General features: G+C 37.0%; 1 protein-coding gene across 2 annotated transcripts in view; it reads left to right on the top strand.

Annotated features, from left to right (window-relative positions):
• The window catches only part of MAP3K1 (mitogen-activated protein kinase kinase kinase 1), a 64830-nt gene that overhangs the window by 37452 nt on the left and 3675 nt on the right, over positions 1 to 23703 (top strand). For both annotated transcript variants that reach the window (XM_075137848.1, XM_075137849.1), the window contains exons 2-19: positions 655 to 805; positions 3360 to 3566; positions 5345 to 5545; positions 6463 to 6579; positions 7139 to 7287; positions 9715 to 9836; positions 10574 to 10655; positions 10788 to 10965; positions 11748 to 12038; positions 12455 to 12576; positions 15246 to 15337; positions 15582 to 15771; positions 16094 to 17372; positions 18286 to 18438; positions 19784 to 19946; positions 21494 to 21625; positions 22627 to 22769; positions 23249 to 23380. In XM_075137848.1, the coding sequence (XP_074993949.1) occupies positions 655 to 805; positions 3360 to 3566; positions 5345 to 5545; positions 6463 to 6579; positions 7139 to 7287; positions 9715 to 9836; positions 10574 to 10655; positions 10788 to 10965; positions 11748 to 12038; positions 12455 to 12576; positions 15246 to 15337; positions 15582 to 15771; positions 16094 to 17372; positions 18286 to 18438; positions 19784 to 19946; positions 21494 to 21625; positions 22627 to 22769; positions 23249 to 23380 (3904 nt within the window). The remainder of the gene's footprint in view (positions 1 to 654; positions 806 to 3359; positions 3567 to 5344; positions 5546 to 6462; positions 6580 to 7138; positions 7288 to 9714; positions 9837 to 10573; positions 10656 to 10787; positions 10966 to 11747; positions 12039 to 12454; positions 12577 to 15245; positions 15338 to 15581; positions 15772 to 16093; positions 17373 to 18285; positions 18439 to 19783; positions 19947 to 21493; positions 21626 to 22626; positions 22770 to 23248; positions 23381 to 23703) is intronic.

Genomic DNA, 23703 nt, shown 5'->3' with positions numbered 1-23703 from the left:
GAATTTTGCTATAATTATAGCTGACTTGAAGAGCTTTTGAGTCATCAGTCACTCAGAAAGCAACTCTCAAGGCCACTAGCCTTACTTTCATGACTTTGGTGTCCAATTTAAACATGCTTACTGTGTATTAGTTTACAAGTCCTCTTTTTTGAGGAAGAGTTCATGTATAGGAAGAGGCACTACATACATAGTTTCATGCTTGTGCATCCTATGAAGATGGAAAATTTTCACCGTTAATTTATATTCATTTTGTAAATTGTTTTAAAATAGAGATTGCAAGCTTTGAATTGCCGAGGAATGCATGAACCCTCACAACACTTGTGAAACCTTTGGTAAATAACATGACATATAGGATAATTTTTGTATTGGTTTAATATTTGCCAAAACCTTTGTTTTTATTGGGTGTCCAATGTTACAAACAGTACACAAATTTTAAAGAAATAGCTCTCAAAACAGGAATTGCTGCAAATTGCAGACTAGCAAATTAATCGTAACTCTTAAAAGGCTTGCTGCAGTCAGTTGGCAGTAATGTTTTAGCAGCTGCATTGTAAGGAGAGGGAGAATAGGATGGCACAAAGTTTAAGAATGCTGTGGTATTATACTTTAACTAAAATTAATTGTGTTTATGACTATATTATTTTCTCTTTGCTGTAGTCGTGACATGGAGAATAAAGAAACCCTCAGGGGGTTGCAGAAGATGGATGACCGCCCAGAAGAGCGCATGATCAGGGAGAAACTCAAGGCAACGTGTATGCCAGCCTGGAAGCATGAATGGCTGGAAAGAAGAAGCAGGAGAGGCCCTGTGGTAAGTGGCACTGATGGAAAGGCAATACAGTAACAGCTATTACAAATAAATATAGCTTAAACATCTTTCTTTTAGAAACCTCTTTTTCTTAACACTTTGCATACTCTTAATTATGGTTTCCTGTTCATTTTTTATGAGCTGTTTAACAGAAAACTGTGGCTGACTTTCTGAAATGCACGCATTTATTAAGCTTTATTTTTAAGAAAAAGGCATATAGCTCTGCTGCTGATTTGTGTAGTATAAAATAATACTGTAACAACACTGCCCTCTAATGTCAACAACAAAAGTAGCTCCTGTTCATTAGGTAAAAACTTAAGTTTGAGTGCAAAACTGCACTATAGTGCTTTGATTCTTAGGGGGACTGACTTCAGTTTTCCTTAGTTTGAAAATGTTAAAGTTTTCTGTGTATTGTGATGGAAGTATATGGAATTTTTGCTAGATAAAAAAACAAGCTGCAATCTTACTAGGACCAAAAAAACCAAAGCTCAGTATCTGTTTCACATAAGTCTCAACTCTGCTAAACTTTGGATGCCAGAGTATTCTATTAGCCTTTTGGGTAATACTTTTGTATAAATGGCTCAGAAGCAGTTTTAAGAAATTGTGAGCAGATAAACCTGAAACTTACTAAGCATAGTTACAATTCTATTCAGTATAATGCTGGTTAATTAATAGCTATTAGTTACCTGTAAGTGTATTTGCATTTGTCGACGTGACTCCCGTGTACAACTGGATGGGAGTGCTAATTTAAAGCTAAGATCATCTGATGCAGTAAACAAGTGTTTGGGGACAGCTTTTCTAGAAAAGAAGTAAGAGGGTTCTGTTGGTAACTTTCTGTCATGAGGAAGAACATTGAAAATACTTACAAGTGCACCAAAAAAGCAGTACCTCAAAGGGTCAAATAACACAAAACAGTTCTTACTTTAAAAATTTTTAAATGCATCTTGATTACTGCGTAGCTTGAAATTGTTTTTCTGCTCAGCCCACTTCCCTTGAAGTTTCTGGGTTTTTTTTAATACAGCTTTTGATGTTCCAGATTCTCAATTATTACCATTCTAATTTACATTTTAAATGTTTTCAAGCACTAGCAGCTGGTAACTGTAACTTGTCCATAGACACATGAATTGGCATTCTGACCTTCCAGGAAATAAAAAGCATTACAGAAATCGGTAGGAGGGGAAAAAAAAGGCTGCACTGCTTTTTATGTTTCTCCTTTATCCTGTTCACTTTCATAATCAGATAGCAGTGTATTTAAAAACAATAGCCACAAAGGTTTCTGAAAAGTTCAGGTTTGCAATACATAAAATATGGACTTCTTAAAGTAAAATGAGCAGTGCTTGGATCAAGGCTGTAAATGCAGATTTTTCTTCTTTTAGGCAGTGCATAACTGCTAGACCACAATCTCTCATTGTCCTCTTCTCCCTGTAGCCTGCTGAAACTGAAATGCATTTCAGGATAGTGGAATAGCTTCAGTTGGATGAGTTAAATGCTTCAGTTTAAAATAGCATTTGACCTTGTGGATGCAGTCTAAATCATCAGGTAGAAAGGCACTGAGTCTGGATGTCTCTTCCTCCGCATACCCTGAGCAGGGAAAGCCCCTTCCGTTTTTTGCCTAAATCGGAGACCTCTGGAACTTTCTAGGAGAGGTCTGCTCTGTTAATCTGAAGTGTTACTTGAAGCTTTCTTCCAGCTTTTGAGTCAAGCCTCCAAGACATGGAAAAATGTAGAACTAAAACTGAATCTGCCCACTGTGACAGCTTTTAATTCAATTCCCAGGGGCGGTACTCTTCTCAGGCATTATGTGGGTCTGAGAAGCAGGCAGCTGAAAGTTTTCTCGATACATTCCATACCTCAGTGTCAAAATTCAGTGTTCATGCAACAAAGCACTGTATTAGACGTATATATACTCACTCTGCTTGAGCACATGTGACTGTTCATGTGGTGCAGCACTGTCCATAGTGATCATCTCAGATACCAGATGTGGCATAGCTGTTTTACTTGTATGGCAGGCAGAAAACCCAGGTATGGTTCTTACAGGGCACAACACACCTTAATTTTGCTGCATTGTGTCCAGGTTTAAAGTAATTTTTACTTTGCAACAAGTGTTGTGCTGTAGAAATAGCAACCCTAGTATTTCTCAACTAATGCTTACTGTATATAACAGATGGATCCAATGTTATCGCTCTTAATAAGCAGACAATGCCTGTAGGAAAAAAATTCTTTTGGCTTCTGCTATCCAAGTAGGGGAACTGCTGTCCTTTGAGATATCATGAATGAGAATTACAGAATTACTTGGAGAGTCAAATCACTTGCTGCCACAACTAACATAAGCGTCACAAATGGAGAGGAAAAAAGGATCTTGCTTTTGTGTTGTGTGTAGATTAACAAGATAACCCCTATTAGATGTTAATATTAGAACCTAGGGAATATCAAACTTTGAATGTCTGGGTAACGGCTTAATTATATGGTGCTAGCAAACCAAATTTTGATGAATTTGTTTTGCTTTAGTGTAAAATGATCAATTTGTAATTCTAACACATGGTTTAATTCCTGCAAGGTGGTGAAACCTATTCCTGGGAAAGGAGATGGATCAGAAATGAACAAACTCTCTCTAGAACCTCAAGCTGAAGGGCAAAGCACTGCTGCTTCACCTACACAGAAAGGAAGACGTAGTCCTTCTCCTAGTAGCTCCTCTTCATCATCTTCTAGGACGGTTAAATCTGAATCACCAGGTGTTAGAAGAAAAAGGGTATCTCCAGTGCCTGTAAGTTGCAAGCTGTGATGTAATTTTTAACTTGGCTATATTGTGCAATCTTTTGCTTATAGAGGCAATTAATTTTCCCTGTGTAGGGTAAGATGCTGATACAAAGAGGTTATGACAGGGTATCACTTGAGTGAGAAACATAGAGCATATCTCATGTTATGTTTCTCATGTGTGGAATTTTATTCTCTACTCTTAGGTGTGTGTTTTCTTCTTAATTTCGTTCTGCTTTCAATTTTTATTTCTAGGAAATAAATGAAGAAATATAGATACTCAGTTGTGAAGATGTGTATGTTCTCTTAGCTTGATTTGCACGAAGAGGTGCTAGTAGTTTGGTTTTTTGCTGTAGTTTTGCATGTCAGTTCTCCAGGCAGGCATATTCCATCAGGGATAGGTTTGTTGTCTGGATGAAGATTTCTGCAGAAGAGTGTTACTGGTATGCTATTTGTGATCCTCTTTTCCAGAACTGATATTTATGTACAGATTAGGGAAGATTTAGGTGTATGCATTGTTAGAAGACTAAAATCTCTATCATTACATTTAAGAAGATCTGGAATAGAACGTTTTGAGCAATAGTGACTGGCTTTGTTAAAGAAGTTCAAGAGTATAATGTTTTGAGCAATAGTATCTAACGGGTTTGCTTGTTTTAAAAATGCTCCTCCGCAGCTAAGCTTCAGTTGACTTGTCTACAACTTCATAGTGCAATTAGAGTAAGAATAAGATCTAACTGCTTTTATTGTCCCATTGCTCTAAACAAGGTTTCCAAAAATCAGTTACAATATGTACTGCCATTCCTCTGAACTGGGGACGAATATGACAAGTTACAGCACTGCAACACAGCTCCTTTCCTCTTCACAAGAGAAATTGAAAAGTTAAAAAAAGCACCCCAAACCAAAACCACAACAACCCACCAAACTATCTAATTTAGCCTTTGATCCATTTTTACTTGATTGTTTTTCTTTGTTTTATATTAACCTTTCACAAAAAACCTTAGAAGTTCAGGCTATCTTTTACTTAACTGATGGATAGTAAGTCAGTTATAACCTACATCATAACATAAAATTCAAAGTGGATATAAATCAGAGCAGAAGATTTGAAATTGGACAGAGGCATTAATGCATCTCACAATGTTAGAAATGTGAAGAATTTAAATTAAGACAATTTTAATAAAAGGTTTGGGCCATTGAATTTTTGATCATGGGGAAACAAAACAAAAAAAATCCTATCCTGAACTGAAAGTTGCTTTAATTGTGCAAAGGAGAGGAAGCTGTATCCTTTTTCCTTTCCTTTGGAATTTCTTAAACTTTTGTTCTTCATTGACCGTATATTCCCTTTTGTAAACTGTAGTCGTAGGATTTCTTCATTTATGAAATACATTAGTGTTATAACATTATATAATAATTTCCTGTATTGAGTCACAAGTCCATGATTATCTTCTGATCGAATTATATTTGCTAATTCAGTAGTAATATGTTAAGGCAACCAATGAAGACTTGAAAATAGAAGCAATTTAAATAATTTTCTGTCATAATGTGAGACAAAATTTTGGTTACAAAATTCAGTTTTTTTTCTGCCCTTGAGTTCTGGGCATGGAAGAAAAGTAATCCTTTTAAAGGCATATAGTCTAAGCAGGTTGTAGTAGTTTCAGGTTTCGGGGACTCTCATATCCTATGTCATTTGGAGGGGAAAACAAAGAAACAAACAAAAACCCCACCAAAACCCAAGACCTAATTAAACTTACTGTTGTCCTGGAAATGCTTATGATGGAACCACTTATGTAGTTTCAGAGTGGACGAGTAACACCACCTCGACGAGCCCCATCTCCGGATGGCTTCTCTCCATACAGCCCTGAGGAAACAAATCGTCGTGTCAACAAAGTTATGCGAGCCAGGCTGTACTTGCTGCAGCAGATCGGACCCAACTCTTTCTTAATTGGAGGAGACAGCCCTGATAATAAATACAGAGTGTTTATTGGGCCTCAGGTAGAGAACATTTTTGTGTTGTCTGTAGCTTTTATTAGTTGATAGTTAATCTTGGAAAACTGTTCAAAACCAATTTAGATCAAGTTAGTTGCCAACCCATGATAACACTTCTATAAAGTAATATTTAAAAGTTGTAATCTGTGCTCATGTAATATCATGATCAGCTTGTATTTTGTCAAATATGTAGCAAGTATATTAGTTTTGTCTGAAGTTTTTCTTTAAAAAAAAATATTATTCTAGTTTGAAAGTAATTGCTATTGTCCTGTCTACTTCTCATTCCTAGAAGTGGCTCCGAATTATATATCTTAAGTATTTTTCGCTAAAATTTGGTCACTTCATTTTCCTGGTTTCTCACTATGAAACACTTTATTTCCTCTATTCATAGGATATATCTAAATGACAAGCACATGATGTAATTCCTTTAATGGTGTGATAATTTCATTAATACCCATAGTGAGGTCCTTTTCATAGACTTCCGTAGTACTAATGTGATGCTGCATTGGGGAACATCTAGGTTTTTGAGTAAACAAGCATCTCATTTAAGTTTGATTGCTGTCATGTTATGGATATATGATGATGATATGCATAAATTCCTTCTAGTATGAAGCGTGGCAATAGCTTCGGTTGATTTTTAACAAATTAAAAAATGGGGAAAAAAAAGTCAGTTCAAAACTGGTGTAATAATTGTCTGCTTTTCCATACATATTCTGGAATAATATTTTGGGAATTCACATTTTTGTAAGGCCACATAAGAAGGTATTTATGCGTACTTATGAAATACTTTGCATAAACTACTTTTTTTTTTTTCAGGGGCAAGGGGGGTGGGTAGTATATGTTCTATGGTGCCTTTAAATGTGGAAGAATTATCTATGTAATTATCAATTCAGTAGTGCCTTAGCATATACTTCTCTTTGCAGACTTGTAGCTGTGGCCGTGGGACGTTTTGTATTCATCTGCTGTTCGTTATGCTGCGCGTGTTCCAGCTTGAACCCTCAGACCCAATGCTCTGGAGAAAGACACTGAAGAACTTTGAGGTAATCAATTTCTAATAGATCTAATGGCAGATCTAAAATACACTCCAGGTAAAAGGCACTAGGACATTATCTTAAAATGCTGAAAACTGTTGCTTTTCAAAGCAACAAGAATATATGTTTTTAATTATATCTTTAATTCAATCTCAAGAGTTCTGTAAGTAGAAAAAAAAAGCTGTAAATAAAGACATAACTAAAAGAATAGTAGAAAGCTGTAGTTTAGTGAATGATTCCAGTCTTGGATTTTCTACTCAAATTTCTGTATCTGTCTCACAGATGAGCAGAAAGGTAAACAGAATGGGGGTCTTCAGAAGTAATTGTGTATATATTTAAAGCTGTTATTTATTTTTAATAAGCAAATAAGTTTTTGTTGTAAAGTGTTTCTTGTGATCTGCTTATTAGTAAGACTTCTGAAATTCCTCCTAGTGCTGCTACTGCTAGTGCATTATTGTGAAGGTGAATAGATCTTTTTTTAGCAGTAGTTAAGCTTCAGTAATATTACTTTTAATTACAAGCTATTCATAGCATAAATACGACTGTTGCTGTCTTTTTCTGATGTTAGGTTGAGAGTTTGTTCCAGAAATATCACAGTAGGCGTAGCTCGAGGATCAAAGCTCCATCTCGTAACACCATCCAGAAGTTTGTCTCACGCATGTCAAATTCTCATACATTGTCATCATCTAGTACTTCTACATCTAGTTCAGAAAACAGGTTAGTATTTTTCTACAGGAATTAAAAGCTTTATTCTGTAGTTTTCTTTTAATTTTGGAGGTTTAGAATCACCTACATTCTTTTTGTTCAAAGCTGCTTTCATTTCAAACCACGTTAAGTCTCTGTATTTGTAAACAATCGAGTCAAGCATACATTAGTCACCGTGGTACCAAGTGGGCATATTTACTTTATAGCTTCTGTTTGAAAAATGTTAAGTAGAGTTGTGAAAAGAATTTTTTTGATCCTTTATGAATTTGGGAAACAAACTTTTGAAATGTAAGTGTAAGACTAAAGCATATATTAACTTTGGAAACCTGTTTGTGTGCATTTGTTCAAATACTTGTGCAAATGTTGACAAATGAAGAAACATTTTTCTCTTGTCCTACTCTGGAGAAATGCTTGCGCCTATGACAATATACTGAAAAATTTTTGGGTAAATGCACTATTTGTATAAACGTATATAAAAAAACATATAAAAACATAAGTAAGCATATATTTAAAAAAACACTTCATGTAAAATGGGCGATTAAATTATTTTAAGGAAGCTATTAAACTATTATTATTTTTATAGTTTATACAATATTAAATGATACCTTATTTATCAATTTTAAGTGATGCTTGATTCTTTGATTTCCTCCCGCCCCCTTCTATAGAAGTCCTTCCTGACTTCTACTACTTGAGTGCTTTTGCGTGTTGTTTTTCTTGATTTTGAAGTGATACTGGTTAATTTTTTTAACAAGTGATTTGTGCATGCGTTCGTTAGAGGATGTCTAGTTCACCCACTAGAGAGGTCAAACCACAGAAGGCAACCTAAACTAAGGCTTTCTTGTGTGTAAAGTGAAAGCTAACTTAAGGAGTACCTTGATATGCTACTCTGTGATAATAACCATGTAGTTAGATGAATATATTCAGACAGGTTTATAATTCTGATGTACAGACTGTGACTTTAATTTCTTTTACTTATTTTTTCAAATTGCCAAGTTGTGTCACTCTAAATAAATCGCATAAACAAAGTAGTTAAATACATAACCTACTCTAGAACTACGTATCTGGCAAGCCAGTTCCTTTCATGTAGATACCTTGCGTAGGAGCTTTCCCCCCCACCCCATAGAATTGGGTTCACTGGGTTGTGAACTTCACTGCATTAGTTCTCACTTTTTTACAGGATGAAAGATTTTTCAGTTGTTTGCCAGTACACCTGATGATTAGTTTCTAGTATTACTGGTTCAATGAGATAAGTTGCTGTTTTATGAAAGTTTAATCTTGCATGATACAAGTATTGGACAACACTGAGCATCAGATTCATTTGAGATAGAAGTTCACTCAGTATTGATAATTACTGTGACTTGCAATTATTTTTGGTTTACTACTAATTCTTCAAAAATAAGTTTTAAATTAATACTTGTGTTTCTGTACATGCTGTGGAAATGGATTTTTCACTGTAAACTTATTTTTATGGATTTTTAAAGGAAAAAAAATAGTGGCAACCATTTGCAAGGAAATAGAAGTGAATGTATGTGTATAGAAATAATGTATATACAAATTAACTTTGTTTTAAAAATATATTGTTGGTGAACAAATACAGGGTTCCTGCAAACTTTTAGACACACACCAATTATAACATAAATTTTTGCTATGAATAGTGCACATTTAAACAATATTACAGAAGATTAAAATCTGTGTTTTTCACTATGTGTTGTTTAAATTCAGAATAATTTTTCTGGCAAAATCTCTGGTTATATCCATTTAAAAATTAAAGTGGGGGTAAATAAAATGGAAGCAACGTGTAAAACGGGGAAAATGTTTTTTTAAAAAATCTACATGTGACATGTAGGTGTGTTAGTGTTTGTGTGAATCTATTGCATCTCTTTCTGTTAGTGGCAGAAAATTCTTGAGTGGCTGTTATCTTCTGTTAATTTTTTGAGTTTTACATAAGTTCATCAAATATATTTACAGTTTCCTGTAATGTGCTAAACACTACCTTGTGACTCAATACTCTGAAAGGAGTGTGATGGAAAAAAAATGTGGGTAGCTTTAAAACTATAAAAATTGCTTAGCTTTTCAAAACCAAATGATAAGTATAAAAGGGAAGGTTGGTTTGTTGAAAGAAGCCTTAGGGGAAAAAAAAAATGTAAGTGCCCAAGGCTGGGCCTTTCAATCTCTAATTGGTATCTGACCTAGTTTGAAAAGATGTCATGCGATTTGTGACTTTCCCTTTCATTTCAACAAAGTGTTGTCTGTACTCAGTGCTTCTAAAAATTTGGTTGCTTACTTATTCAGATGAAGGTTTAAGAGAATGATTCATGAATAGCCTATAGTTACTCAGAAGTGACTGTTCCAAACTAGAAGTTAATATTTTTTCACTGTTAAAGCCTTTTCTGAATTCTGATATGACACTTTTAGAATCACAAATATCTATTTTTATAGTATGAAGGATGAAGAAGAACAGATGTGCCCCATTTGTTTGCTAGGCATGCTGGATGAAGAGAGCTTAACTGTGTGCGAAGATGGCTGCAGGAACAAATTACACCACCACTGCATGTCAATATGTACGTTGTCGTCTTTGTCTTGTTAAGTTCTGGTGACTCTCTAAATATGCAAAAGTATTATAACTTAGTGTGTTTTCATTGGGGTTTTTGTTTTAAAAGCAAAAAACCAGAAACCTGCTTCTAAGTGATGACTGGTAGCTCTTTGTGAGAGTTTGGTATCATTCAGGTACTGTTGATATGCCATATTTTATCAGTTATTCACAAATAAACTTTGAGAAAGAAGTTAACTGAAGGGCTAGAGGTTTGAGCCTCTTTTACCTGAGTGAAGAGATTATGTCCAGTTAGAGCAAGGTTAGGAACAGACTTTTAGCCCCCTGTGACTTGTCATTAGAATACATGAAACTCATCTACTATCAGTTGAAATTACATAGTGAATTACCTACTATGCTTACATACTGCATTAAATGAAGTATATAAATAGCTACAGTTCGCTTTAACAAATAAAATTCCATCTCCCATATTTTAATACTTTTGAAAAAGTATTGCTTATGTTTGAAGACAAAAGGAACTGCATTTCAGTTGATAACTTTTAATATCAATTGTAGTGCTAAACAGAAGCATTTCTGCATGCAAAAAATGTTTAAATGCCCATATTTATCAGGCTGCTGCAAATGGCTCAGTTCAGAAGCATTTATCCTGAAACTAAAATTCTTCAGTAAAAATTAGAAATAGTAGTGCCATCTTCTGGTTTTACACACTGTATGTACACACTGTATTATCCTGTTGCTGTATTGCAGGGGCAGAAGAATGCAGAAGAAACAGAGAGCCACTTATTTGTCCTCTTTGTAGATCTAAATGGAGATCTCATGATTTCTATAGGTAAGGATTCAGCCTGTGTATAACAAACTATCTGTTTCTGGATCCTCAGTTGATGTTTCTAAAATATGCTGAAGTATTTACTTCAGTAAATGTTTCATTTGTTAATCCATGTTATTTGTTGTTAATCTGTAGTCATGAATTGCCAAGCCCTGTGGATTCTTCTGTTCTCCGTGTGGTTCAGCAACAAACTCAGCAGCAATCTACAGCTGGATCACAGAGAAGAACTCAAGATAGCAATTTTAACCTTACTCATTATGGGGTCCAACAGATCCCTTCTGCCTACAAAGATTTAGCTGAGCCATGGATTCAGGTAATTTCACTTTGTAAAAGAAGTTTTAAATGTAAAAACTGATTTTGAACTGTTTTGCTAGATTTGTCAGATCAACAATTCAAAAATTTATTTTGAATCCCATCAGCTTTATGGTTGATTATTATTGGAAATAATTTTATTTAACTTGCATCAGAAGAGAAGGTTTTCCAGTCTTGTTTTAACTGGGATTTCAGTTTTGGACTTCATCTCAGGTCTCAAATTAAAGGTCCATGTAATAAAATGTATTCTTAACTCTAGTTTTGGTTGTGCAAGTGTCCCATAAATACAAAGTTGGCACTTACTGTTACCCAAGTTGTGTTGCAGGAGCCGAATTACCTAAATAACCTCCAGAGTCTAGAGTGCCTCAACTGAGCAGGGGTCACACTTAAAAGTGGGAGAACTTGTATTGCCTATATTTCTGCTGTAATTTTTGTCTGGTATAGCTGGACCCTGGCTTCAGGGTTGTTTATACCAACGTCTAGAAAGAAACTCCATACTGAATAATTAAAATTCAAAGTGAATGAAACCATCCATACAGTCATCCTCCTGCTTCTCTTAACAGAGTTTTTGGACAACCAATGACTTATCATTTATGATGTTTCATTTCTATCACAGAATCTTTTTTTAAGACACTGTACCTTCTGATACATTTTTGCTGTCAGACTTCTTACGGTGATTTTTCACCAGAAACATTTCTTTGCTCTTTTTGATTGATCTTCTTAGGTACTTAAGTTGCGACGTTATTCAGTTTGACTCCAGTAACGTTGCTTTTTCCTTGGCAGGTATTTGGAATGGAGTTGGTTGGCTGCTTGTTTTCTCGAAACTGGAATATAAGAGAGATGGCACTTAGACGTCTTTCCCATGATGTTAGTGGTGCTCTATTACTGGCTAATGGTGAAAGCACTGGAAATTCTGGAAGTAGCAATGGAAACAACACAAGTGCTGGAGCTCTGGGAGCAGCTAGTGGGTCATCTCAGACCAGTGTCTCAGGAGATGTGGTGGTAGAATCCTGCTGCAGTGTGCTGTCCATGGTCTGTGCTGACCCTGTCTACAAAGTGTATGTTGCTGCTTTAGTAAGTAGTTGTTTACTTGTATTTTAGTAATTTCGAAGTTACTTAAGAGAGAGATATATGAAGTCAGGAATCCTAGTAATTATTGCTGAGTACCACTGATGACTTAACTTTTAACCTTCATCTGAAAACAGGATGAACAAAATCCTCAGCGAGGGTGAAATGGCATGACTCCACTGGGCAAATATAGCTACAGTGCTAAGTATTACACTACTTGTATGACTAGGTTCTTTCCAATCTCAAAGAATACATGACTAATTCTTTCAGTGAATATGTAGTAAGCTATTTATCTTTTGAACATTTCACTGATATTTTGAATGCAATTTATATAAAACTATTTACAACTCTTTAAAAAAAAAAATTTTAAAATTGTGCAGCTAATTTGATTTCCTATGTATTGCTTTTTTCCTTTCTCTTAGAAAACTTTAAGAGCCATGCTGGTATATACTCCCTGTCATACTTTGGCAGAGAGGACTAAACTACAGCGACTTCTCAAGCCAGTTGTTGAGACGATACTAGTTAAATGTGCAGATGCCAACAGGTATGGTGTCTCTTGAATTTCAAATTCATTTTGGATTGTACTGAAATATCTTGAAGCTTCATTTGTTCCTATTTATGTGGAACTAGGAAACCCATTTATAGTTGGTGGTGAAATAAAATATGTGGATCATAAGTATAAATATATGATGTTGTTATTAAAGTCTAATTGCCACCAATAAACTTCTGGCTTGAAAGATGTAGGTTTTCATAGAATCATTAAGGTTGGAAAAGACCTCTAAGATCATCGAGTCCAACCATCAACCCAACACCACCATGCCCACTAAACCATGTCCCTAAGCGCCTCATCTACACGTCTTTTAAATACTTCCAGGGATGGTGACTCAGCCACTTCCCTGGGCAGCCTGTTCCAAGGCCTGACCCCTCTTTCAGTAAAGAAATTTTTCCTAACGTCCAGTCTAAACCTCCGTTGGCACAACTTGAGGCCATTTCCTCTCGTCCTATCGCTTGTTACTTGGGAGAAGAGACAACACGCACCTCGCTACAACCTCCTTCCAGGTAGTTGTAGAGCACAATAAGGTTTCCCCTGAGCCTCCTTAGTCCCAGTTCCCTCCTCGTAGGACTTGTTCTCCAGACCCTTCACCAGCTTCGTTGCCCTTCTCTGGACACGCTCCAGCACCTCCATGTCCTTCTTGTAGTGAGGGGCCCAAAACTGAACACAGTATTCGAGGTACGGCCTCACCAGTGCCAAATACAGGGGCACAATCACCTCCCTGCTCCTGCTGGCCACACTATTTCTGATACAGACCAGGATGCTGTTGGCCTTCTTGGCCACCTGGGCACACTGCCGGCTCATGTTCAGCCGGCTGTCAACCAGCACCCCCAGGTCCTTTTCCTCTGGGCAGCTTTCCAGCCACTCTTCCCCAAGCCTGTAGCGTTGCCTGGGGTTGTTGGGGCCGAAGTGCAGGACCCGGCACTTGGCCTTGTTGAACCTCATACAGTTGGCCTCGGCCCATCGATCCAGCCTGTCCAGGTCCCTCTGCAGAGCCTTCCTACCCTCGAGCAGATCAACACTCCTGCCCAACTTGGTGTCGTCTGCAAACTTACTGAGGGAGCACTCGATCCCCTCATCCAGATCATTGATAAAGATATCAAACAAGACAGGCCCCAAAACTGAGCCCTGGGGAACACTGCTCATGACCGGCCGCCAACTGGATTTAACTCTGTTGACCACAACTCTCTGGGCTTGGCCGTTCAGCCAGTTTTTTACCCAGCAAAGAGTACACCGGTCTAAGCCCTGAGCCGCCTGCTTCTCTAGGAGAATGCCGTGGGAGACAGTGTCAAAGGCTTTACTGAAGTCCAGGCAGACCACATCCACAGCCTTTCCCTCATCTACGAGGCAGGTCACCTGGTCATAGAAGGAGGTCAGGTTGGTCAAGCAGGACCTGCCTTCCATGAACCCATGCTGGCTGGGTCTGATCCCCTGGTTGTCCCGCACATTGCTTATGAGTACTCTCAAAATGAACCGCTCCATAATCTTCCCTGGCACCGAGGTCAGACTGTCTGGCCTGTAGTTCCCCGGATCCTCCTTCCGGCCCTTCTTGTAGATGGGCGTCACATTGGCAGCCTCCAGTCGTCTGGGGCCTCCCCAGTTAACCAGGACTGCTGGTAAATGATGGAGAGCGTCTTGGCAAGCTCCTCCGCCAGCTCCCTCAGTACCCTCGGGTGGATCCCATCTGGCCCCGTAGACTTGTGAGCATCCAGGTGGCATAGCAGGTCGTTAACTGCTTCCTCTTGGATTATGGGGGGTTTATCCTGCTGTCTGTCCCTATCTTCCAGCTCCTGAAGGCACCTGATTGTATTTTTCTAACACTTAAGTGTTAGAAGTATCTTAAAAGATACTTTGCTTTCATAAGGTCTTTTTTCCCCTTAAAATAAAGGAAGATGTTAGGTGCAGTCATCAACCATCCCAGCCATCTCAGTTGATACTGCTTTGGTCTAATTCTCATGACTCACCTTTAAGCAGTCAGCAAGTACCCTTCAGCAAGTACTAATCATGTACATTTCCTTTTTCAACAAGAGCTGTTGTACGTCTGTGCTATGAACTGTTAACATAGCACTTCTACTTTTTATTTCACAGTGTAATGTTAGGAGATGGCTATTCTGAGTGAATACCCTTGCTTTCTGGCTTGAGTAGGCCTTCTCTTCCTGTCCCAAGCTACCCTGTTTGTTCTGCCAGACCAACAATTCTTCACCTGTACTGTAAAGTAGATGCAGAAGTCCACCAGCTTGATTTTTGTCACTTTAGGTTTAGTTCCTAAGCAGCATTTCTTCTGAAACTGCAGATAGAGATGCCCCAGCAATAGTCTAGCAATAAAATATCTAAAGTTAAGGAATAAGTAAAATAGAACTGTTCCTTGTGTTGCTGGATTCTTGTGTTTGGCTTGTTTTTGCAAGGGGATGAGGTCCTATTTGGGTTTTTGTTTATGTATTAATGATAGACATTACATTTCTGGAAGTATCCTTTAAAAAATGTCACAACTATTGGTAGCTTACAGATAGAGGACTATAGAAATATATTGGAATAAAGTGATGTGAAATCATTTTCCATGCACAATTCCAAGCTAATGATTATTGAAATATAATGATTAGAATGTTTTTGCTTGAAAGCATCTGCTAAAAGAGTTACTTTTTGGTTTTAATTTCTTATAGTCGAACAAGTCAACTTTCAGTCTCAACGCTATTGGAGATGTGTAAAGGCCAAGCAGGCGAGCTGGCAGTTGGGAGAGAGATACTTAAATCTGGTAATAATAGCTCTTCATATATAACTGAATTAGAAGTGCAAGCAAATATACTGAAGTGTTTTCATATAGGATTTATCCAATATCAGCATGGCAAAGAGAACAGTATTTCTCTCGGCAGTTTGGGAAGGGGGGTAATTTGGGCACAGAATGTGTATTTCTGTATGATACAGTTCTGATCTTTATTTAGATCAGAATTTAGATTGTGAACATATCTAACCCGTATTTTATCAACTTTTTTTTATAGGGTCCATTGGTATTGGTGGTGTTGATTATGTCTTAAATTGTATTCTTGGAACCCAAACCGAATCTAGCAACTGGCAAGCACTACTAGGGCGACTTTGTCTAATAGACAGACTTCTGTTGGAATTTCCTGGTGAATTTTATCCCCACATTGTCTGTGGAGATGTTTTACAGGCTGATACCATAGTAGACAGGTACTTGCTTACACTATGTGACTATTACTCTTAGTCTTACTAGTTGAATGTGTTGTTGGTGATTTCTTAAAAAAAAAAGTTGTTCTAATTCCTGTAAACAAATAGCATATATTTATATGCGAAAGTGCACTTACTTTACAGAGTAAGTGGTTGCCTTTTTTTAAAACTTCTGACCTGCGAATCAATTTTGAAGCACCAGTGCAGCAATAAGTCTCCTTTCTACTGCTGAACTGACAGCTAAATACATTATCTTGAAATGGCTCTCTTGGCACTAGTTAACTAGAGCATATCGGTGTATAAAACACCTTTTTTCTTTTTTTAGGTATAAGAAACTTCTCTCCCTCTTAACTTTCGCGTTGCAGTCAATTGACAATTCCCACTCAATGGTTGGTAAACTATCGCGGAGAGTATTTCTGAGTGCTGCAAGAATGGTAGCAAGAGTGCCCCATGTTTTTGTAAAGCTGTTAGAAATGTTGAGTATGACGAGCTCAACTCATTATGCAAGGATGCGTCGACGTCTGATGGCAATAGCAGATGAAATGGAAATTGCAGAAGCCATCCAGCTAGGCATGGAAGAAATGCACTCTGGGGAATGTCGACATGAAGACTTTTTGCAGCTACCTGTACCAGATAACTCTCCAGAAGCTACAGAAAGTAATACTCCTAACAATACTGTCCAGTTATCAGGGAAAAGTGGAAAAGGTTTAAGTGATAAGACACTGAGTGCCAGTCCAGAGGACATTTCTGAGACGCTGGCTGGCCTTGCTGTGGGGGTTCCTGTTTCATCAGTAACCACTGAGCAACCAAAGCCAGCCATTCAAACAAAAGGAAGACCCCACAGTCAGTGTTTGAACTCTTCTCCCTCATGCAGTCATTCCCAGTCACTCTTCCCAACGCTTCAGTCTCCTTCAAACCCATCTGTACCAGCTGGCACTGTAACAGATGTCTCTAAACTCAGACCTCAGGGATTCGTTCCCTGCAAAATCCCCTCACCTTCTCCTCAAACACAGCGGAAACTTTCTCTCCAGTTTCAGAGAAACTGTTCTGAAAATAAAGAACCAGAGAAACTTTCTCCAGTTTTTACCCAAGCCAGGCCATTGCCATCCAGTCACATACACAGGCCAAAGCCATCACGACCTACCCAAAGTGATGTGAACAAGCAGGAAGAAACCTTAAAAAACTGTATGACACTTGACCTGAATGATATTTCACAGTGTGATGGCAATAGTAGTAGTAGCAGCAGTGCAGTTATACCAAGTGAAGAGACAGTGTTCACACCAGTAGATGAAAAATGTCGACTGGATGTTAATGCAGAGCTCAATTCCAGTATTGAGGACCTACTTGAGGCCTCCATGCCAACGAGTGATGGCACAGTTACATTCAAGTCTGAAGTTGCAGTCCTTTCTCCTGAGCGAGCAGAAAATGATGATACTTACAAAGATGATGTAAATCATAATAAAAAATGCAAGGAAAAGATGGAAGCGGAAGAGGAGGAAGCTTTAGCTATTGCTATGGCAATGTCAGCATCTCAAGATGCCCTGCCAATAATTCCCCAACTACAGGTCGAAAATGGTGAGGATATCATAATCATTCAGCAGGACGTAAGTATACATATAGGAATTTAGTGTAAGTCTCAATTGAGGTTCACTGAATTTATAAAACAGTGCTGTTACATTTGTAAAGTCATATAAAACACAAAGGTATGCAATACCCTCTCCTAGGAGTTGGAGTATAAACAGTCTGCCAGTTGAGGGTGCTAACAGAATCCTTCCACGGTTATTAACAAGTTTAGAGAAGGTATTTGGAAGAGAAACATCATGTCATGTACCAACCTTTAATATGGCAGAGAAGGAAGTGTAAAAGTGAGGCAACTAGGAAATGAGAACAAAGTTTTTAAGCAGGAGTAGAACTGTATTGAGTCTTAATGCTGCTTTACGTTGAAGGCAATTGTACAAAACCAAACTAGTTTCTGAAAGAAAAGGCAGAGTTGGAAGAGATCTTGTCGGCACATCTTGAGAGAGATGTGAGATACTTTAGAAGTCAGAAAAAAGATATTTGTTGGCAAATAGACAAGAAATAAGAATAGAGAAAGGAGTATTTTATCTGTGATCCTTTGCATGAGGCAACAGCATGTGAAGTATAAAATGGGAGAAATAAATTAAGTAGAAAACAAAGTGATTTTGGTTGTGTTTACTGTAGGTGCTAACAAAAACCTTAACTAGATATGAGATCAGGAATAGGGAAAAAAGTCTTGCTCCTATTTATGTCCTTAAATCTTGCCTTTCGCCTTCAGGTAGTAACATAGAGGAGGCTCTCTGTTCTTACAGTAGGAGTATGTGGATTACGGAATACACTGGTGTTCTGGTCTCAGCTGAAACATGTATAACATGCAGTACAAAGAACTGTAAGGAAGAGGAGAGGCATATAAGCTTGGATATTTCGTAACCTTCCAGAATCTCTACATTTTAGATGCATGCCAGTAAACATGGAGTTGATTTGGAATTTAATTTGCAGACACCAGAAACCCTGCCTGGACATACCAAAGCAAAACACCATTACAGAGAAGATGCAGAATGGCTTAAAGGTCAGCAAATTGGTCTTGGAGCTTTCTCTTCCTGTTACCAAGCTCAAGATGTAGGAACAGGGACATTAATGGCTGTAAAACAGGTAAATACTTCAAATACTTCACTTTCTTGAATATATTGTGCTTGTTCTTCAATATTTCTTCGGAATATTAAATACAAAAGCTCTCTGCTCTCATAGACTTCTTGTGTTCCTTGCTTCCTCTGCTCCCTGTCATGTGTTTTCACATAATACGTAATAAAAAGTCTTTATGTACATGGTATTAACATAGTATTTTCTTTTTTTTTTCCCCACTTCTCCTTAAAATGAAAAAAATACTTTTTATTATATGCCCATTTTCTTTCATAGTTCTTCAAATGCATTTTTACTTTTATCAAGTTCATAAATCAGTGGACAGAATTAGGAATGGAGCCCAGATCTCTTGATTCCAAATCAATGCCTTATTTGCAAGGTAGCTATTAAAAGAAGTTTCCCCTTACTTGTCAAGATTTTTTTTCCTAGAACAGTTTAAGTGAGGGAAACATAGTTTAATGCTTGTTTCCTCTAATCCAACAGCCAACTTTGAGGCAAGTATTTTTAATATTTAAATTAACAGACACAGAAGTGTGACAGAAAAGAGGCCCAAATGCACATGCTTCATTCAAGATTTTGAAGGTTCTAGATGTGAGTAAATATTTCACACTTAAAGTGCCTTAGGTCTGAATCAGTGATGCCAACATAGAGGGAATCTTAGTCCTAACATTTTCTTACTAATTCTGGAATGAACTTATACCTATGGCATTGAGCAATTTCAAAACATTTAATGGGGTAGAGAATATCTGTCATCAGCTATTCCTCCTTTGAAACTCTCTGGCTTGTGAAAGAGTAGGGCTGTCCATGTAGTCCTTGAGGCTCCTCCGGGAGAGATTATGGTGATTCTGATGCCCAGGGGAAATTCTCTGCAGCAAACCATTATTTCAGATCTGGGGTTGGCTCCAGTTCCATTACAGGACTTCTGATCTACTTCCCCCCTACCCCCATCGAATTTCTGGGATAAGAGGTTTAGATATGAAACAGATAGTATGGTTAAACTGGTAAAAATATTACAAATAACAACACTGTCAGAATCCCATTTCAGACCTTTCTTCCTTTTCTTCAACATCGGGAAAAAAAATATTTTTTTCCTAGTTTAAGCAGAGGAGAGTGAAGAGGGAAGTTTCCCCACTCCATACTTGGAGAGATTTTTGTTGGTATTTCCCCAGAAGATTACTCTTTATTTTCTATGACTGTCTCACATGGAGATACATTCTCAGCTGAGATAAAAGAATACTTGCAGTTTCCAGATGGTGAAAAGGGATGGAAAACCATCCATTCTTGTTACTGTACTGAAAGTGGGGTTACAGGACTGGTAATTATGTAAGGTAAGTCTGAATATTATATTTCAAAACAGGTGACATATGTTAGGAACACATCATCTGAGCAAGAAGAGGTAGTTGAAGCACTGAGAGAAGAAATAAGGATGATGAGTCATCTGAACCATCCTAACATCATTCGGATGTTGGGTGCTACATGTGAGAAGAGCAACTATAACCTCTTTATTGAATGGATGGCAGGTAAGCAACTACTATGTCAAAGAAGATGAAAATATCAGTTCAGTCTTGAACTATGTAGTTTCATGCTGCATTTTGCATCACTTCAGTTTGCAAATTTGTATTTTCATTGTTGTTGGTAACCAGTATAAAGGTCTACCGTAAGTTTGGTGGGGTTTTTTCCCCCCCTAACCAGTTTAACAGTTTTAAGTGGTCGTAGCAATATTCTTACTGGTGCATCCTTTTTTTGATTTGGAATTTTCCATGCCTAATCTGTCATACAGTTAAAGCAGTTGAAAGCCCTGAACAAAAATTCTACTACTTTTTCCTCAATTTCTGAATCTAAATGAGGAGTTAGAAAGTTTGAGAGACAGGTACTTCAGCTGGAAATACATCACTGTTGCATTTTCAGTGTACCTGTGTAACTTTAAGTTATTATTAAAAATAACTTTCTAGCGAAGTTTGGAATACCTGTCGCTTGTTTTTGTCCCAAGCATTTTCATAAAAATTGTGTGAAGTGACATGCAAAGGCATTTAAGAACTTGAAGTAAATTTCTAATAATAGGTAGTAAGCAGGATGCTTCAGGAAAAACATGTTCAAATCTTAAATATATGAAGTGATAATTTAGTAACAAATAGTGAAATCTTTTCATTATTGTATAGAGCAGGGGCAAGAAAGTCTATATACTTTTTTCAAGAAGGAGCTTTATTAATTTTATGAATGGGATTATATGTTGTTGTCATCCAGTTACCAAGACTAGATTTGGTGTTCTATACATCCTTATTTCTTATAAAATAAAGCATTCCACCTAACTTATGTTCTTTGGCAGAAACCACTTAGGAATACTAGAGTGCTAATAAGCGAAGCCCAAGTATGTGTTATTACAAGCAGTGGTGCAGGAAATATTTTCTCAAAACTAAGGATGTCTAACTTTTTTAAGTATAATTTTTCTGAAATAATATTATTTAGATAATGAAATGTCAGGAATTGTCTTTACCTCATTCAAGCCCAAGTTCTATTAGAATACTTTGAGGCACGATGGAAATCCAAAATCGTGAGGATCTATGTAACAACTTTGGAAAACAGAAGAAGATACTGCTTTTCCTTGCTTGTCTACTTGCTTCTGTATATTGGTATTTGGATGGTAACAAAAGTAAATCAAGATCCTCAGAGGGAATGCTTGCTGGAGGTTGCGTGTATCTGTTGCCCCAAAGAAAGCTAGTATTCTGCTGCTTAAGCGTTAATGCAAAATGTGGATAAATGGGTGTAGTTTTTTATCAGCAACAGTACTTTGTACACTAAGGGATTTGTACATTCTTTTAAGGAAGTATAAAATTATTAGGAAGCATGAAGACTTATGTCTTTAATGTGTACAGTTCCAGGTAGAAAGCAATTAAGTAACCAAGTTTATTACTTTCTAGCTATGAAACTTTTAGATGTTTTTTTGGGGGGGAGAAATCTAGTTATAAATTAGGAATACCAATATCAGGTTCCAATTTTAGGAGGCAGTGCTGCATTCTACTAATACAAAATATAAGTGTTGATAAAATGTATTTTTTTTATCTTCTAGGGGGTTCAGTTGCTCATTTGTTAAGTAAATATGGAGCCTTCAAAGAATCGGTTATTATTAATTACACAGAACAACTGTTACGTGGTCTTTCTTACCTCCATGAGAATCAGATAATCCATAGAGATGTTAAAGGTGAGAATTACTTAGAATGTCTTTTAAAAAGGCATATTCAGAAAGCAGCATCTATTTTGGCTTGAGACGTATTGCTTCTCTCAGATACCATCTCAAGAGTGGTATTTCTGGTGGGTTTATCTGATCATTCTTAAGAACCTTTAATTACTGAAATTAATGAGAATGTTCATAGCATGCTTGGGATATTTGCTACCCACACCGATAGTTTAGAAAAACTGGTTTTCTCAATTTGTGCAAATAAAATAGGAAGTTGCCATATAGCTTTAAAGATTGCTAGTTAAATTAATGTAAATGCTTACACTGAAATGGTAGTAAAATCTGTGAACAAGCCAAGATAAAGAGGTCAGGTTTCTAATTTATAGGAATATTGTGATGAGTTTTCCTCCTTCATTGAACATAATTGAACATAAATACAGTTGTACTGTGTTTGAGCAAAATGTGGACTTTATTGGGAACTACCAGTCTTATTAAACTTTTCCCTTCAATGTCACGATAGCTGTCCATGAACTGGAGAGAGATCCAGATAAGCAGCAACATAGTGATAGCAAACATTTGTCTTTAATATTTCTTCTGAAAATAGGAAAACCTTCAATTGCTCTGTAATTCTCTTCAAGACAACTCGAAATTGCTTAAGGATGAAATAAGTTTAAATTTCACAGGGAGCTGCAGGCAGTGAAAACCTCTAGGGTTTTAGGTCACTGTTTTCCTTTATTATTCCATCTCCAGGCATTGTTCCAGAATCCTGTGTTTGCCCTACTTTTGAAAGTTTGATTGCTTCTTTAAATCTCTTGGACAGCCTCAAGCTGTGTGCAGTATCATTCAGGCATAACAGAAAAGTGACATTATTAGACTTTGTCCTTGTTTTTTAGGTTCCCTTGATATTGGGGGTGGGGAAAGTCAACCTATTTATAGTTTTGAAGTGGAGAAAGGAAGAGTGTCTGTTCATCCTTTTGCCTTCAATAGAAAGCCAACTAGCAGTATTTTTATTATGCTGTTGACAGGTGCCAATTTGCTAATTGACAGCACAGGTCATAGATTAAGAATTGCTGATTTTGGAGCTGCAGCCAGGTTGGCATCAAAAGGAACTGGTGCTGGAGAGTTTCAGGGACAGTTGTTGGGAACTATTGCATTTATGGCACCGGAGGTAAGAAACCAGTTTTGGAAGTTACTTCAAAAAAATTGTTTGAACTCTCTAAGCTGATTCACACAGCCAAATAACAGAAAATTGTTGTAAATGCTTCAAATATGTTTTAAATGTACTTGTTATAAAGAATAGGGATGATACCATCATGGTAATAATGACATTTCTTTCTCTTTGTCGAAGCTGTTTAAGTAGTTTGTTACAAGATATATCTATTGTAAGTATTGTTACTAAAGCCCAAATGACCATTTGGTTAAAAAGTGACTATTGCAAGGTACTTTGCTTTGCCCCTTGATCAGGCATTTTATTTACTAGCTCTCTACAGCTGTATAAATCTTATGGCATTTTACATCACTGATCACTCTCTCAACCTGAAATGTTAATCAGAATGCATTTGGTTGATTATATTTTTTTTGCATCTAAATTACTTAGAGATAAGAGACTTCGAAGCGGATAATCTAAGCTTTGGTCTGTCTGTTCAGGTTCTGAGAGGTCAGCAATATGGTAGGAGTTGTGATGTGTGGAGCGTTGGCTGTGTTGTAATAGAAATGGCTTGTGCTAAACCTCCCTGGAATGCAGAGAAACACTCCAATCATCTTGCTCTGATATTTAAGGTGAGGTATTTTGTTGCTACCAATATGCTACAAAAGACGCTGACTAATTTCATATACAGGAATGTGAATTTTAGAAAAGTATACAAGTAGTAGGGGTTGTTGCAATAGCTCTTCTTTATATTGGAACTGTTAGTACAAAATCAGTACTGATACGAACATAATCATACTTTTTTGTTCAAAAAAAAAAAAAAAGGCTACCAAAACAATAATATGCAGAAAAAGCTCTTGTTCTAAGATAAAAATACATAGTGTAATGGGCTAAAAAAAATTTGGGAATAGAGTTGATCTTGACTCTTAAGCAGAAGAGTCAAGGATTTGCACTC

This window comes from Calonectris borealis, chromosome Z, assembly GCF_964195595.1.
Source record: "Calonectris borealis chromosome Z, bCalBor7.hap1.2, whole genome shotgun sequence".
Lineage (NCBI taxonomy): Eukaryota > Metazoa > Chordata > Aves > Procellariiformes > Procellariidae > Calonectris > Calonectris borealis.
This window is presented reverse-complemented; position numbering and strand designations above follow the sequence as displayed.